The sequence below is a fragment of the Battus philenor genome, unplaced genomic scaffold (assembly GCF_028537555.1).
Source record: "Battus philenor isolate CCGP_79_NKW_IND1 unplaced genomic scaffold, ilBatPhil1.0.hap1 SCAF_9, whole genome shotgun sequence".
NCBI classification, from domain to species: Eukaryota; Metazoa; Arthropoda; class Insecta; order Lepidoptera; family Papilionidae; genus Battus; species Battus philenor.
In genome coordinates, this window is record NW_027181759.1 from 9,937,925 (window position 1) to 9,957,118 (window position 19,194).

Sequence of the window (19,194 nt, forward strand, 5' to 3'; positions counted from 1 at the left end):
ATGTTTAACTAGTTAATTTTAAATTATAAACATAGTCTATAACTGAGTGATAATGAAGTATGAAAAAACCACTTAATCCTTTACATCTTTGAGCTTATAATTTATCTAAAGTATTTTAATCATAATTATTCTTTACGTGTTATTTGCTTATGATACGGTTGCGGTGTTGCTTTCACGTGTTATAATAACATACGTCTTAAATATTATTATATCATCAAACATATAAAAAGCGTCTGTAAATGAGTAAATCGATTACATAAAATAGCGGAAAAGATCATGTCAAGACGGTATTCTACTTCATATTTATAGTTCACCGCTAGGAAGTGCAATGATAATATCATTATAAAATATTTAAACGACTACAATAAGTACATGGTTAAGAGTTTATTAACATATGCCTTCTGTAACGACATGTGTTTCAATGAATATTCTTTTCATGAATTTTTATACGTATTAATATACAGAATATTTTTTTTATTTTTCAATAATCTTCTTACTTTTATTTTGCTTAATGTAGTTAAAATAAATTTTTAAAAACGTTTTTAAAGCCTTCTATTTTCATACTGCGAAAACACAGATTTTCTTAATTTATTGAAAATAATAACTAACAAAAATTTTACGCAAATTAAAAAATATGGACATCAGATTAAAATATATATAATAACGAAATAACTGTGTACAATACAAAAAAGTTTGTACAAGAGAATTGCAAATTAAATTATACTTACAAATTTCTGGTTCAGTAATTTTTATTTCGTTTATACTCTTTACACTTAACGATTTTCCATTCAACTAATGTCACAAACACAATGTGCGTCTTAAAACAAGTGTCTTTAGAGCGGTCGCAACTCAACTGTTCGCTGCGCGTGCTCAACCTCGGATCAAATCCCGCCATAAGTCACTGTAGACTCGATTATAAGATTAAATGCATTGTATTTACGTCGTATTAATTTTGCTATACGCTCATTTATAAAAAATCAACAATATAAAACATATTGATAAAAATGGAGTTCTGAATTTAAAGCTTCGTGAAAATGGGCTGTGTGATTTGCATTTAAAAAATTACTCAATTATTCTTATATGTCTATAATTTTGATAGACTAGGCTTTACACTGTAAAGTTTAAATGTATATTGACGTTATCAATATAAAGCAATAAAAGATAGCAAAAGGTTATTAAAAAAATATTATCATGACGAACACTACTAAAAATAATATAATAAAAATGCAACTTACTTCACTTTATGTAGGTTAATTATGTGGTTAATTGCTGCTGCGAATTTTCTAAATACTAATTTTAGATTCTAGACTCTAGCGAATATTTAAAGGTAATAAGCAGGTATAAAAATTTTTTGAAGTTGTGAATGTTTAATTATAGCACGGTTCGATGATTGTTGCACAGTTAAGATTGGAATCTAATTAAACTTCGAGTCATTACATCTGACCATATCTTACACAGGTTATGCAATACAGCCTACTAACTTTGTTACGGTATTTTCGTTCAGAAATTTGAGAAAAAAAAAGGAAAAAAAGAATTATCTTTAAGAGTTGATGAAGCAGTTGAATCATGAAGACTAAAACCAATTGTCTTTGGGGTTTGTTCCGCAGAATGATTCATTCATCACTGAATACAGGTGGCATTGATGTTAATTGTTTCGACGGGTATAAGATGGCTGAGCTCAAAAGTTACGTAGTATTGATCTCATCCATTCATATTCTCGGGGTTCAGGTCGAGTCAGAGTAAAGAATTATGAGACTGATAAGTACTTGGTTAGCTTTAACGGACGCTCCAAGAGAAATTTTCACGATTTCACAAATAATAGTGTGTCGATTCTAAAACTGTAAGAAAGGAGCATACGTGATGCTATGAACATTGCTGTATCAAAAGACGTCGCAGTTAATCATATCATCAATTGTAAAAATTATCTGTTTATCAATCAAATTCCTTTTATGAATTAATTCTCTCGTTTAGTCTCTCTCATTTTTAATTACATTGTATAGTACTTATATTATTTTTAATATAAATTATAGGTAAATAAACTGATGTATGAATATTATTTAAAAAAAATCGGTAAGCAGTTGTAGATAGGTTCAGCTTAATTTTTAAAACATAGATATTAGACAAATAATTAAATATACTGTATAATAACTAATTATATTTGTGTTAACAAACGTAATAAATAGAAATGCATATAATATTTTGTAATAAGCCGTATATACAAATATAGAGGTGGCAAATATTGAGAACTGTCGTTGAAAGCACACTGTCAAAATAAACAATTTTAACCTATCAATTTATACCGCAATATTAGCTCATTCGTTGAGATTCAAAAATCGGCAAATTTACAGCATACAATGCGCTGTTGTACCTTAGCTTCGATATGAATAACGTTAAAGAATGCTAACAATACTATTTATATAATATACAATTAAGCTTTGACTTGAATATTTCACACGCTATCGTAGACACATCAAGGCCATTTGCAATAGCAGACATATTAAAGAAACAACTATATATGTTATATTGGCTTTAGCGTGAACTGAAAAAGTATAGAGAAATAAGATAATTAATATATTACAAAAATATGCACAATTTTCAAAGAAATATCCACTAGTAAAATGATGCACCTCACGGCTTTAAAATTAGAAATAAAAATGTCTACGTCATCGTATAATCATCGCTATTTTATTTGTCGTAGTACGTTCACTGCTAGACATAGATCCCATCATAGACTTAATATATTATATAGGTTTAAAAGCGGCCTGCATCCAGAATCTTTCGAGGACCATACTAAAATCAAGATAAAAATGTTGTCCATTAGCATTTAAGGTAGCAAAAAGTTAATCCTTCTTGTATAAATCGCTTTGTAATATTTGTACCATTTAATATCGTGTTTAATGTCATTAAACATAGAACATTCTAGTTTTGAACATTTTCCGTTAAGTTCTTTTCATCTTAATTTTGGTCCTAGAACAATGTCAAAAAAATATTGGAAAATAAACAATGAAATAGATATTTATGCTTTCTAATAGGCTTTAGTAAGCACCTACGAAACGTTAAAGCAGTCATATAAAAAGTTACTGATAAATTGTATTTTTGGTGTCAATTTTCTTCATATACTAATATCACATCCAGAACATTGTTTTTACCGAAAAGAACCTGACCAGAAACTCAATAGTTCTACTTTCAAACGCCAATTTTGTTTTTTTTTTACATTACTTACCTTCTATCTGTTACGTTAAAAATTATTGTTTTAAATTTTTTTATCTTTTTTTGGCACTACGAATCTAATATTCATATCAATACTTTATTAAAGGTTATATTCAGTGATTTTTTATTTCCTTTTTCTGGTGACTTTTGGTAAAAACCGTTGGAGTAGATTCTACAGTAACTTCTATGTTATTAATCGTGAAAGGTCACTTTGACTCACACCAACTATGGCACAATGTTATAATTCCTTTGTCTAGGAAATCTGTTATCAGTTAATCACAGCTGTCAAACACAACTCAGTGCTCGTAATCGGATGGTATTTTAACTTTTGTTGTATTACTAGTCAAAAATATATTTAGCGGGATTTTATTTAAATTTAAAAAATGGTTAAATCTCTGCAGTAACTGCAAAGTCTTTGATTGAAAAAATTACGAAGTGATAACTTACGTTAATTATATAATTTTAATAACAGAATGTTAATTATTTTTGAAACTCTTTATTAGTCATTTGATATAGGCGAATGGTCATGTTTTGGATACACAACTTCCTTCTCATTGTCTCGTGGTCGTTTCTTTAAAGGACCATGCTTCCACCCCTGTGGGTATCCGAATTTATCTACATCGTCCCACCACTGTTGTTCTCCAGAACCCCATATGAGGTACACAATGTTTGTGCCAACCAGTACTATGAACACTGTCCAGAACGCTATGCGCCATTGTTGCACGGTTTGCTAAAAACATAAGTTAAAAATCACTGAAAATATGAATAACTTACACTACATAGAAATGGCTACATTATCTTTTCAACTGTAATTATTAAATTCAAAATGTAATCATTGCTGTCGATTATGTAGACTTATTTGATTAGGAGGGTTTTACTGCAAGAAAACCACTTATGTATATAAATTTATATGATATTATATGATTTTCTCATCAACATTGGTAGTATGGAAAGTGAGTCTTAACTGAGCCTTCGTAAAACGTAAGTTCACCTTCTATAGACCGTCTTGAAAAGTATCCTCAAGGCACCAATATTGCCTGTTGAGTAGTACAAAATCATTATCTATGATTTCTTCATTGACATAATGGTCAGAAAGAAATCGACTGTTGACATGAGATAGCCATTAATACTACATCTTGTATCATTTAATACGAGATGGAAACTCTATCACTTTAAAAAAGAATTAAACTCTTGTTTGCATCTAGCAATTGCAATTTTGTTTGCTACCATGTGTTAGTTAAAAAAGGACGTGCAGTAAGGTATACATAAAAATAAAGCCATCAACATGACATTGCGGAAAAGATTCTGTTGGTTAATACAGGGTGGAAGAAATAATTATTGTTTTCTTTTAAGTTTTTAAAACACCCCTCTGAACACTATTAATACTATGACTAATTACTATGACTGTCATGTTGCATACATAACTTTCAAATCATTGAAACGGTACGTAACATCTTAAGTTTTAGCAATAATTTTTATTAAAAAATTATTGCTATTCTATTTCTGAGAGGCGCTAATAGGATTTATTTTAAATAACAAACGCCTTTTTAACATAAAAAGCCAATAATGTAGAAAGAGCGCGGTAATTCCCCGTTGATTTATTCCATTTTCACCTTTGACCGAAATAGGGGCTCTCAACCGAATACTAATATCCCTCGCACACCAGAGGCAGCGAGTCAAAAATAAAATTATATCTTTTTACATTACTTTGTTACTTTAAAAATATGACTACAGCAAAATTAACCTCGTAAGTTTTGTCCTATGATATCATATAATTAGTTTTTCGTGAAAAATTCAAACTAATTGATAAGTCGAACTAAGTCGTTTTAGGATACATTCTCTTTTATGATATTCACTTATTTCGCCTATATTAATGTATCTTTTACTTCAGCAGTGGTAGCTCAGCGGCAAAGGACAGACATTTGCGGTCGCGGGTTCGATTTCCGGAACACAATGTTATAAAATTCACACTTTGTACATTAATTACATAGGATTTCCACTGCTTACATACAAGTTTCCAGAAGACGTCTTTGCATCAATTGCTTACCATTATACCATACTGCGATCGCCAACCCGCCTGCAAAGCGTGGCGAGCATGGTATATACCCCATTAAATCTTTGGGGGAGGCTTATGCCTTAGAGTGGGCGTCTATAGGATAAAACGACAAACATATCTTTGTATCATTCAATATATAATGCCACGTGGTGTAACACCTTTAATTTATTATAATCATCATATCAGCCATAAGACATCTACTAGTGTACAAAGGCCTCTCTATAGATTCCAAAAAAGACCGGTTGAAATCGGCCTGTTTCCACCGTGTTTCAACTACCTTAACAAGAATAAATAATGAAATAATTAAAATAAAACAATGGTTAAACTTACATCTGGCGTCAACAGTCCGATCAAATAAGGAGTTATGATACCGGATATTGCAGCTATACCATTCACAAAGGCCGAGCAAGTGCCAGCGTAATTAGGTGCAATGTCCATGGCGTTTATCTTCACGCTGCTATAGAATCCTCCCATGAAAGCCATAGACGCTATAAACAAGCTAACAGCCTCCAATCGATTGCAACCGGAATATGAGGCCAGAATAATAAAAATCGCTGGCACGGAAGAGGCTAAGGAGGAAAATTATTTCAATACGAATCATTTCAAGGAAATCACTTGTCGGAATATATTCACTCTGTTTATCTTTGATACAGAACTACAATACTTATAAAAGTATATATATTTCGCATTGGATATAAACTCTTTGCGACATTGATATATAGACAGAAGTAAACTCAAAAATAAGTCAAAAAAGTAATCAAGATGGTTTACAATTGAAGTAGAAATTGACGGTATTGTAAATTAATATAATTATTAAGAGTCAAGTGTTTTATTATAAAATAATAGCGTTATACTACATGCAGAGCCTTGGCACAGAAGCGATATGACCCAAGCCAGTAAAGAGAAATTACTCTAGCAAAAAAGGCGATAATTATACAAGAACACAAAGTTTTAATTGTTAATAATTACGAAACATAAACTATTTATACAAAAAGATTTCTTAAAAAAATTACTTACATACGGTTGTGTAAATTTTTCTACCAGTTCCAATACTGTGCCATTTTCTCTTAATGCATAGGTCACATAATGCAGCAAATATAAACGAACAGATGTACATTGCAATGTAGGGCAAGGCAGACATTAAGCCTGTCTCCTTGATATTGAATTTTAGTACGTCCGAGAAATATTTTGGTAGATCGGTTATCATCGTAAAATATCCCCAATCGTGGCCAATCTGTAAATTCCGGGATATAGTTTTAGATATTTTTATAACGATTTTTTATAATAACTTCTAAATAGAGAATATGTTAGTACATTTTATTGAGTAAATAAACCTTGAAGATCGTTTACCTTTTTGCTCCAAGTAAGATCACGGATGAAAAAGCTTATTAACAATGAAAACATAAAGAATTTTTTTCAAAAGACTACTCATTCTTATGTTGAGAATTCTGTAAATACAACTTACGGCTGCCATTATGAGAACCCAAAGCGGAGCAGATCTTATCAAAGCCTTGAATGGAACCGGATCTAATTTCTTGTGTAAGCCTGAAGCGGCCACGTTATCGTTCAGATAATTTCGCTCTTCGTCGGAAATGAAGGGATGGGAATTAGGCGTACTATAGCACAAAAGGACCTGAAATTTTCATCATAGTGACTTTCATAAAATTGTCATTCATTATTTTACAGATGAAATTATATCTTTATCATATCATCAATTCAGCCGTAGGACATCCATAGCGGAATATAGGTCTCTCCTATATTCCTATGAATTACAATAGGATCTGATGTAAGTGATCAGCATCCAGCGTCTTTTAACTACCTTGTCGACTTTGTGCTTGTCGGTTGCGGTCTCCACTCCTGAGCTTAAGTCTCAATGAAAGAACTGGTGATCTATTGTACGCGCTATTTGACCTGCCTACTGCCATTTTAATGTTCACTTATCATTCCGCTGGGATATGTCGGTTATTTTCGTTCATAAACTGATCTACTCTTACATATTTGAATTTCTTACATATGTCGGAAATATTTTAATGACATTATTTTTAATAATATTTTAATCAGTTTAATAAAGTTTTTATCAATAATAACTATGTACCCAAATTTATTTTTTTTTTTCGTTGGCGGATAGTACCTAATTGTTTTTTCGTTTCAATTATGTAAATATTATTTTAAATAAAATATTGTAATTAACATACCCAAAATATAAACCAGATTATTCCCAATCCTCCAAAGACGTAAAAAACGTTAGCCCAATCGCCTCCATCGGCCAAAAGTAAGCCGGAAATATAAGGGCCAAATATGTTCCCGATTTGTGCTCCACCAAATATCATAGCCCCGAAGCGTGAACGTTCTGAGGGTGGTATCCATCTCGCTAATAACAGTACAAACGCAGGTGTAACAGGGCCCTGAAATTTATTACTGTTTTTAGTATTTGTTGGTTTACTCACGATCTTTCCTCGTTGAATAAAGTCGAAGATAATTCGTACAATGAGCGCATTTCTATCAGGAAGCAAACCGAACCTGGCATTGTAAGACTTGATTCTTAATCATGAGCTAAAACTGCTCCGATGTTTTTACCTAATATGTACATAAGTAAGAAAGAGAAAGAAGATTGAAACTTATAATTTATTCATACTTAGATGGAAATTTTCATATCGAATACAGTTGACGAATTCGAAAAGTATCATTAAGTATGTATTCTTAAAGATGTCATCGCGTTAGTGTTATAACACAAATAAATATTCAGTGTAGAATAAGTAGGAATTATATCATTCTTATAATGTAAAGGTTCTTTAGTATGACTTTAACACTACTGTATAAAATTAATACCGCAAAATAAATACTACCGTCTTATGCAGATGAACTTCCTCCATTTATTGATATTAGAGGTTTCTTTCCAGGTCTCTTTTTAGCTTACTTAGACAATTCGTAATGTAATAGCATAATAACTAAAGACAGAACAAAACATAACTTTTTGTAAAATAAAGTAAGCAATAACATTCGACAGAATACTATAAAATTACGTCCCGTTAAGCCAGAGTGGTTTAAATCGTGCTTACTCCTGTATGAAATAGCCTCTATTGTTGAAAATTGAACGCAAATAATTATATTTCCATGTGTAAAAATGTAAATAAACAAAATCGGAAAAAAAGTCATACATTTCATAAATAGTATAATACGTAGGTTAAAAGTTGCAACGTTATTTCCAAATAATAACAAACTAGTGGTACAAATATATTATACTCGTATGTATAGATATTTCCATAAGATTTGATCAGAACCTAACATTTTCGTTCTTACATATGAGTAGATACACAATTTAGAATAAAAAAGGGGAATAAAAAATCGTAATAAGCTTTTACAGTTATCTGTTCATAAGAACCCATATTTTTTAATTGCACAAAGGCAAAGTAGTTAACGGCTTTTGATATTTGTGAAAATTTACATAGAATTATCATGTTTTGTTCTGTCACTCCTCCACTGCAGTTCTATTACTACTGTGGATAATATTATCTCTTGTCTTAAGATAACGCGTCCAAACATGGATTTACGCAGAAAACATTACCACACTACTCAGTGTAACACTGCACCCATCTTCACATCATATTTAAAACATATCAATAATGGTTTCAGGTATTCAAGGAATAGATCCGTCCATAATATCGTGATGCTACACAGTCTTTGACAAACATTCTTTATGCACCAAAATATTGTTAGTAATTAATAAAGTTGACCACCGCTTTGAACCTCGCCTAAAAAGATGACAAATCCTTAAACTAGGCCAGAGGACCCGAGGATTTAATAAAAATAGTCACTCAGTACTTGATGGAGTGCTGTGACATACATTGTTCAATATATTAATAATTTAAATTGATTTTTTTTGTACAATTATTAAGGACAGCGCGGAGGGCCGTTAAACTAAACTTTTTTTTAGTAATTAAGCTCAAGTGGTCTTTCAGAAAACTGTTCGGACCAGTACATTAATTATTTCACCGGAATAGAAGGCTGTGCAGATCTAAAATCGCATGGCCAGATGGAGTTTGAAGTATCACTCAATACGCTTTTAGCATTCCGATTCAAAAATGCCTGAGGGAACCAAATGTCAGCTCTAAAGAATAATTGTAATTTTTAAGCTAAAGGAAGGAAAAAATATTTATGCGAAGGTCGGTAATGTTGCTTTCTTAAGTTAAAATCACACGATTACATTTTTAACAAGTTTTTGTTTTCGTTACCAACAACTTTTTGCCATCTAGTATACAAAGTCTGTCAAGTGCTTAATGAAATACCAAATGACAATCATATATTGACATGCGCAGAAACGACATTACTTTCCGGTGTCTCTAATGTTTTAAAAACTTTGTATAAACTACTCGTGAATTCTGAAACTTTAACTAAAGCGAAATATTTTTTATATATTGTTTTCTACTTCGTATATGCTTGACTATGCAATATTAAATTTAAATGTATGGTACAGTTAACATAAATCTTACCTCTCCAAATCCTTCAACAACACGAATTATGAACAGACCTACAGCTCCCCACATATCCACCACCAATGGGGTCAGCGCTGTTGCTATGGATGTACACAGTAGGCCTAATCCCAGCGTCCATTTTCCACCGAATTTCTCGGCCAAGAGACCGCCGGGCAAGTGGGTGATCACGTACCCGTAGTAAAAGGCACTCAGCAGCAAACCCTGCGTCGCTTCGTCCCAGTCGTAACGTTCCCGGCCCTGTTAAAAGAAATATCGAACGAGGAAGCTAGAAGCGGACTTCTACAGAATAATAATTTAACCGAGCAGATTAATTTATGTTATCTTTATCAATTATTATAACAATTCTATTAATTATAATAAAAAATAATTGCGCTGTTAAAAATTCTAGACTGATTACTATGACATCCTTGTTACCTCTTATAATAGTTGTATAACAGACAATTACTTGTTTTTTTTTTTTTAAAATAATCATAAAATTAATAAAGACATATATTCAAACTCTTCAAAAACTTCTTACGTTTTATTTTAAAACTTTCTCTTTATTTGAAAGAAATATTCCTTAAGCCTACACAACTAAAGTAAATAAATACTACGACCTAGTTCATAGTGAATTTTTAAGCGATGAAACTAGGTGTGTGAGTTTTAACAGCTAAGTCTTTATACATCCTGCTGTTAGATTTGGCCTGTCATAAGCAAACATCAGCTTATTTGGGGAACAAGGTTCTAAATCAGCGTTAGTAGGGTTCATTTAAAATTTGGTAAGATAGGGGAGTCTGATCGGTGGAGATGCCAATACAGTCCCTAGTCTTCATTTTCGAGAACCTTTCCTTCTCCTTACAACACGATGCACTAGGTGAATAGGTGGAAAACACAACGCCTTTTACGAGTAATTTTCTAACAAAACGATAATAATTTCATTTTTTTTTTAAATTTTATATTTTTCCATGATATAAAAGAATACTCACAAAAATGTTGTTGTTTAAAGTAACCTTTCGCCAATTTAATCATGAGAAGTACTGGATTTTTTTGAACTCTTCAAATAACCATAGCTATTTTCTTTATAAATTATAGCAAGTTGTATAAGTAGTGAGACGTTTAAACGTTTATATTTTTAAAGTATACAAAACATAAAAATATATTTAAATATTATTTTTTAACACTTTTTTCTACACTATAAATGAAGAAGATAACACCATAAAAAGAAACAACTTATATGCTACCAGAGGCGGTCTTATCGCTCGAGGCGATCTCTACCAGACGACCTCTGGGTGGAGATGAGAGATATGAAGGAAAGGGCAGTTTAGGGTGTACATACATACAAATACATACGTATAAATATGTAGCAACTTTAGCACATTTCCATTATGATAATGATAGCAAATTCGCGAAAAAGAATTTAAATTTGATTTATCTTTACAATGCCATAAAGTTAAGAATAATTTGTTTACCTGTGAATGTAAATAGTGCCACTCGTGTTTTAATACGAGTAGTTTTTCATTTTTGAAGTATATAATAGTAGTTCATATAATGATTTGTCGATTTACATTTTTGAACACTTGTGGATCTGTTGCGTGTGTCGGCCTATATATAAAATAATTAATTTGACGTCAAGCAGTAGTACGTAATTTAAGTGGGGGTCATTTTAGGGCGCAGTGGCTCTTGAAATTTTGTTAATGATGTGTTAAGAGCATGTGTGTTCAACATGTTGGCTACCCATCTTAAATAAAAAATAAATAAAAATATGCTCATATTTTTATTCGTGGGTACATATACTCACGCAGCTTCGAATGTAATTATTCTTTTCTATAACCTTAATTTCTTTCTCAAAGCTTAATCTGCTAAAATTATGTTAATAGACTGCTATTATTTTTCCAAATTTTATCTATGCAATATCTCTTACGCAATGTATGATACAGATATTGATTTTATCTCACGATGTGAGTGACATGTACAGATCATAGACAAGATAAGTAACATAAGATGATGCGAATTAGGTTTTCGGTTTAATAGAGTGCAAGTACATTTTATAATCCTTATTTATTCAGAGGGAACAATAATATAACACTGACGAATACATATATCGGTGTAAAATCGGTTATTATGCATAGTTTTATGATCATCTTATAAGAAACTTGTCTTATTTAGTTAAAAAAGAATGTCAAAACTATACTTGCAGGGTAATTTTATTGGAAAAATTTTTATAATGACCACGTACGTGTAAGTAAAAAGAAAAATGTCAAAGAAACTCAATTAGAAACGCGTCATGATTCGTGACATGAATCAAGTGAATGAAATAAGTGTATAACTCAATCGAGTTTTGGTTTTATGATTTCTTTCACAAATATCTATAACTTTTCACGCAAGATTTGCACGCTTTAGAGAAGTTGGTAATTGATATATATTTTGATTAATAGAACTTAGGCCATGAGGCAATTTGCATACCCCAAAGAATGCTGTACTGTTGCTTCCTTCAGCAACATTAACAACGTTGTTATCAGGGCACGTCTCTCCAACTATATGTTCAGATGATTCAGCGTGAAGAACCATTTGTGTTATGGTCATACTTAAGCAAACTCGCATTGTAAAAGAATTTGCCAAGGCAAACAGACCCATAATTCCCAGTACATACCGCTGTGGTATGAAAATAACTGAAAGAGAAAATTTAAATGTCTCAAATTTGCCAATATGAATGTCACTAACAATTGTTTTTATGTCTAAAACTACGTAACAATAATTAGTGCATATTATTGAAATTTAAAAAGAAATGCAAAACGCATTCAAAATCACTTCAAGGAACGACAACCAAAGCGATCTATGAACACGGGAATGTCCTATTCCTGTTGTTAAAGTAATATATACCAGCCCGAGCTAAATATAACGTATTAGCTAGCTTTGCTAATTAAAACAAAGTTTAGGCTATAGGGCATCTGCGCCTCAAATAATCCTCAAACCCGTTGAATCCATTAATGTCAATGGAGCAACGGTGACCATCCGTCATGAAAAAGATATTGAAGTGCTTAAACAGATTTTATAATTTATAAACAATGATAAAAGTGTTAATTCTATAAAGGACAAGAATAATTTGTTCACAAGGACGAATTTTTTTAGTATTAAATATATTATAGTATCCGAACAAAATATGAAAATTTTTACATTACAATTATATAATACCAAAATAGTAATACCTTTGTTTAGAATAAGTCTCCATCCTTTTAAAGTCATTTAAAAAAATATGTGGATAGCACTGCAGATTCGTCAATAAACACTGCAACTTCAATGTATTTAATCCTCACTATCGTTAACATGTGAAGTACGAGCTGTCAAATTCAACGAACGTAAATACTGATACTAACACTCTTTACCGCTGAGATAGAAATAAGATGACAATGTGTTATACGTAAAAGATAAAACGAAACAGACCAATTGAAAGTAAACTGTTATAGTAGGTGTGTTCAAGCGACGGTTTGAAAATTCTTTTACTTCATTATTTTAAAATCGTAAAGAGAAGCATAAAGAATGGTCTCTAGAAAAAAGTTTAATGAAAAAAATCTGACCTCTAGACATAAGAATACTGATAAATTTAAGACAAATTGCGACCTACAGAACGTTACCAGTATATAATGGAACAAGCTTGTTACTTTCTCTAGGCTCTTTAAAATTATTAATTATTTTTGTGAGCAACTGTGTACGGTTTACCAATATACTCCCAAGTCATGTCCCTAAATTATTGTCATAGAATATAGAAATTTATTATACAAAAATTTTTAAAAAAAATAGTGCTATAGAGTGAAAGATGTTTTGTTTTAAGTAATGATAAGCTTAAGAATGAAATGCTGAACTATTGTATTAAAGATATAGTAAAAGTGACAACAAGAAGAACCCGTCTGAGTATTTTGTGGGTTCTTCTCACATTAGGGCGCGCTAAGAACCAACGTAGTTTCAAATTGAAGGACGTTATAGAGGGTGTTATATGTTTCTAGTTTTTATCAAATTGGGCTCTTCTGGTATTCTTTTCATGACGTACACAAGTGTTATTGTCAATGCTCAAAACTGTAATTGTTGTAACTGTAATAAAGTATATAAATTTATTAATAAAGAACAATGTTGTGAAAATCACATAAATTTTTCGTAGCAGAAATTTATGAGGCTATCAAAGCGACCGCTTGATGGACTGCGATATGGCACAACCATAACAATGTAATGCGTGGTAGCTTTATTACCTCAAACCGATACACTGTAAAGCCAATAGTCTAACTTCAAATATATCCAGAATAAATTCCGCATCCTTTGCTCTTAAATTATAACTAGATTGCAAATGTTTCAATTTTTAAACATTTAAAGTTAAGACCACTGTATACTTAGTCTGGCCATAAATAAATACTGTTGTAATTAAAAATACACAAGATAATACTTTTAAATTTGGAATGTGTCATTTTTTTATGATTGTTCATTATGGCTTCTTATTTTTGCGCTAACACGTTGTACAATATTTTGTAATATTAAAATAGAGAGGGGCGATAAAGAGAACCGAATCGCTATTATAGCTTCACATAACGTAGGTATGATGCCAAATACAATTGGTGATTGATAGGCACAATGAAAGCTCCTCTGTTTGTGACAGAAAAAGAACTAGCCGCCCACATAGTGTTCGTACGAAAAAGGAGGGCAATTCGGTAAGGAAAATAATTCGAACAAATGCGGTCCGAAAGCAAAAGATTTCATCTCGGGAGATGAAAATTGCACCTAGAACGCAAAACGCACTGGTCTTTTCTTAATATAACTAAGAATGAGGGGTTAAAATCTAAACTACTACTTAAGCAGAACGCAAAAAGAGGAAAATTAAAAATGTTTACAATTATGAAGTACTTTAACAAACAAAATGAACGTATTTATTTTGAAACCTCTAAAGAAACTTCTCAATTGTTCGGCGGGCTATTAGATAAGAAGAAGTGCCATAGTTATGGAAAAAGGCACAAGAGTAATAAGGTACCCTTTTTGAGAAGGCATTAAAGGCCCTTAATAACATCATGTTCAATGACGAAGAAAGACTATGCGCCGGGACTTACAGCTCGATCCACCTAATCTTCATTAATTTCATTCATTTTTAAATTACAAACTTACATCTAATTTCATCAGAGCTGAAGACTGGCCGTCGTCTAGTCCTGATTTTAATCTAGTAGATTATGATTTATGCTCAGTTTTAAATAGTCGTGATAATTTGGACTCCCTAAAATAATCCATACGATTGAAAGTGAAGAATTTCCCTATAGAACTGCTATTGATAACTGGCCTCAAGGTTTATAGCAGCTAATGGAGACTCTTTCGAATAAGCTAAACATTTATGTATTAAACTAACACACTTTAATTGAAATAAATGTTACGTATATATATATATTTTTTTATTTGTAACAATATTTATGGCAAGACTAAATATATTATTACAATTTACCTTTACCTAATAAAAATTGCTTATTTAAAAAAACGCACTTTATTAACTGAAATCGCCGTACCGCTGTAAGGCTATTTCAGTTTTTATTCGGTGCTTAACATTTCCGGGTATCACAGCTTCGTTCGAGTTAGGGTATATGAATCTAGAATGCACAAGCTATCTAAAATGGACACTCTTTTTCGTAGACACCTTAGTATTTACACTATCGAATAATTTGATGTCGTCCGATATTTGATTTGGACTCTCCTATCCTTTGATTGCTATCAACTATAGTTATTAACTCTGATCTTAGAAACCCGATTTCTAATAAAGCATATATAGCTATTAATTGGTTTATATAAAATTACCGAGAAACACTGCACTGCTTAACTTAAAATTGATCGTCCATCACTGATTTGGTCCCTATTCTTGTAATTTCTTATATACATTAAAATTTTAGATGTACAAAACTTCATCCTGCGTTGGTTTTCAAATAAAAAGCCGTGAGTAGCTGGAATTTTCTTTAGCTCACAGGAAGAACTTTTTACTTATATCTAGATGGTTAAGTAATAGTTAATCTTCTTACCGAAAAGCAACAGCACTGGACTATCTCTTTGGAGAGCTAAGAGTATATTTATTAGGGAGCTGAAAGTTTAAGCCTTTTACAAGCACTTACGAATACACCACTGGGGGTCTCATACTAGGTAACACATATTAAATACTGTAAACCAAATAGCAAAGGCGATCTGTATAATAATATAACAATGACACTTGCGTTGACTGTTACCAAACGAATCGTTGAAATTTATTTGTGTGTTCATATAGTTAAATGCAACTACGAATTATCAGATTAATGCCATGACTTGTTTTGTACACCTGAATTAACATTATCTCACTTTTTTTACTCGTGTTTATTTTTTAATTTACCAACTGAAAGTGTACACCTAATTATTATATAATGTATTTTCATCATTATTATCATTTCAGCTGAAGGATGTTTACTGCTGAATATAGCCTCTCCTATTGATTTACAATCGGCCTGCATCCTTAACAAGGTCGTGTGTCATCTTATGAATAGTAATCAACGTTCAACCTATCGATCCAGGTTTACGCCGGTTACTTTCGTTCGTCTATCGATCTACTCATCTCTGATTCGATCTCGTAGAAAAATCTCGAGCATAACCGTGAGTCGTAGAGCGACTGAAAGATTGCTAATGACCGCAAGTGAGAGACCACGTTTCAGATGTGGTACTCTTATAATAAAATGATATACACTTTGACTATCCAGCAAATAATTGTCGAAAATGAGTAAAAAAATTGATAAAATAACAACAAATATTCAAAATAATAAACACAAAATTATTTACAAAGATTTAATAATTTTGTAATTCTGACTCACATGTACCAGTAAAAATTTTTGATACAACTGCTACTGTAAATTGCATCAGAATCTGTTGATTAATCCATTCACATATTGTTTGCTTACATCACATGTTACTATAATTTAAAAATGTATTAATAGTAGGCTTAGATGTTCTTCATGTTTAACAATGGCTTTCATAAAACTTAACATTAATTATATCGTATTATAAACCATAACAAAATGCGTCTTTTAGGAATACGTTATTTAACTTCTATAAGAATGTTTTAAAGTAACAATTCACACCGTTGTTATCTACAGAGTCATTTCATTAAAAAAATGCTGTGTAATAATAGCTTGTACAAATTATATTCACGGACACGATAAGATATTGACATTATTTTATATAAAATTAAATGGTAATTCAGACACTAATTACTGCTTCAATTATCTGATTAGCAATATAGGGCGAATTAAACAATTTTTAGTTCTTCACAAAACGTAAAATACTAACAAGTAAGTTAAAATTTTATCGATATACTTTTTGTTTCCTAAATTTAACTTGGCAAGCAGGGCTTCTGATAAAAAATTACTACCTACCTTCCAAGGAATACTGATAAGTTGCATTTAATAAATAGTTATAAAACACGCGGCTTCCTTTTATAGGATATTATTAGGTACATAAAATTAGATTACTTGTTGAAGAGCTTACATAAAATAATATTCCTAGATATAAATAGTTTTAAACAGCGGTAAATTATTTAAATTAATCTACAAATGCCTTTTTATGTTAAAAAAATACGGTAGGAAGAGCTCGGTAATTTTCGGTTGATTTATTCTGTTTTCACCTTTGACCGAAATAAGGTCGCTCAACCGTGTACCGATGGCCCTCGTCCGTAACAGATTGCTTGACAAAACGAATAAAAAAAAATGTCCTCACTTGATTTATAAAATTTCCTCAACTTATTAAAAAATTATACAGACTACAAAACACAAATTTCCTTAAAAAATGCATCCACTCGGCGAGGAATACTTAATACGACAAGGATTGTAAGAAACACTGATAACGAATGAACTAAGTTGAAACTACTAATGTAATATATAATCATAACATAGGAAAAGAAAAGTCAATATATCAGAGATTGGAGATTTATGTTTCGGTTTATAAACTAAAATATTAATTAATATTTTCATTATCAATAAATTTTTGAAAAACCTTTCTGTTTGTAATAGCTACTTATCGGGTTAGTGTTTTTTCCTAACATTTTATTTTATTACTGCACTTTACAGAATACCTAATGAAGTGCCTTAAATACGCCCACAGATAGTTTAAGAAATAAAAAACTTATTAAAATCTTCATAATTAGTAAATTTAACGATTATCGTATAATATTTGTAAAAACTACTTCTCGGGTTTTCTCGTTTCATTTTATTTTGACACTATATCGTACTTAATGAAGATCGTTAAAGATACGCCCGTATATAGTTTAAAAAAATGAGTGCGAATTAAAATATTTATAATTAGTAAATTTGAACGATAAACGTAGAAAGTTTTAACAAACTACTAACCCTAATCCCAAAAAGTTAAAGATACGAGAGGCTTCCAATAGCGGGGGCCATTAAAAAAAAAAGCACAAACTAGTTTTCGGAGCAGTGTTTTCTACTGACATTGCACTTTTTGTCGTTCCTAATAAAGTCCATTAAAGATACGCAAACAAATATGATGGAGCTATTCCATAAGACGATGGCTGGGTTTTAAACTGAACTATAAGAGACTTCAATTACGTCGTTTATCACATAAACTTGGACTGCAGTGTTTTCATTCTTTAGAACTATTAGCGCAGTAGTTCTTAGTAATCTACTACAGCAACTGCATAGGCATGTATTGACTAATCGATTAAATGCATTCGCTAATGCTCAAAGAGGCGGTTACAAAGTCTGAATATAAGCGGCGAACAATTTACTGAAATTGATAATTTTTTGGTGATTTGTATACATTGCAACAAAATCACGCACAGCATCAATATGTTCACAGTAACAAAACCAACTCCCAAAGATTAACTCTCATTTACTAAAATCTCCTCAAACATCAATCATTAAGTATTAAATACTTAATCTTATGCGATGAATATTTGCGCGGACTCAGACTCTTTTTTGATCAATTTTAATAATTTCACTAAATCAACTAGTATTAAACATTTACGCTGTCTTTAATCTCTCGACTAAGTTAAAAAATTACTTATATGTTATAGATTGTTTCATAAGCAGTAGAAAATGACTGCATAAATTGGTTTATTATTATTTATTTTCCAGACTAATTACTTCTTATCCTTTCTTAATAATTAATTTCTTTGATTCATAACGTGTTCTTCTTTTTTTTTTAAAAACCAGAACAGCCTACTCAATTCTTTTCAATTCCGTTTCAACCTAGGCTACGAATACTCTACGTCTCTTATGAGAATTACGACTTAGTGCGTCAATGGAGACCCGCAAGCTGTCAGCCTTCAACTTCATATTTAAAAGAGCTCTTCCAATCATTTATTTTTTCCTTTTTAATTTCTTGCATATATTTCTCTCATGGCACATTTCCGATCACTACGACCATTCAAGTGTTTCGAGTTAGAAATTATGAACTACCACACAGTTA

General features: G+C 31.3%; 1 protein-coding gene across 1 annotated transcript; it reads right to left on the minus strand.

Annotated features, from left to right (window-relative positions):
* Positions 1-3,690: 3,690 nt before the first annotated feature.
* On the minus strand, positions 3,691-13,045 carry LOC137932500 (putative inorganic phosphate cotransporter). Its single transcript, XM_068776143.1, has 8 exons — positions 12,945-13,045; positions 12,202-12,407; positions 9,757-9,996; positions 7,462-7,671; positions 6,732-6,899; positions 6,284-6,500; positions 5,597-5,835; positions 3,691-3,940 (listed from the first exon to the last, which is right to left on the minus strand). Exons 1-8 carry the CDS (start codon positions 12,979-12,981, stop codon positions 3,710-3,712), a joined length of 1,548 nt encoding a protein of 515 aa, XP_068632244.1. The 5' UTR covers positions 12,982-13,045; the 3' UTR covers positions 3,691-3,709.
* Between the last annotated feature and the right edge of the window lie 6,149 nt (positions 13,046-19,194).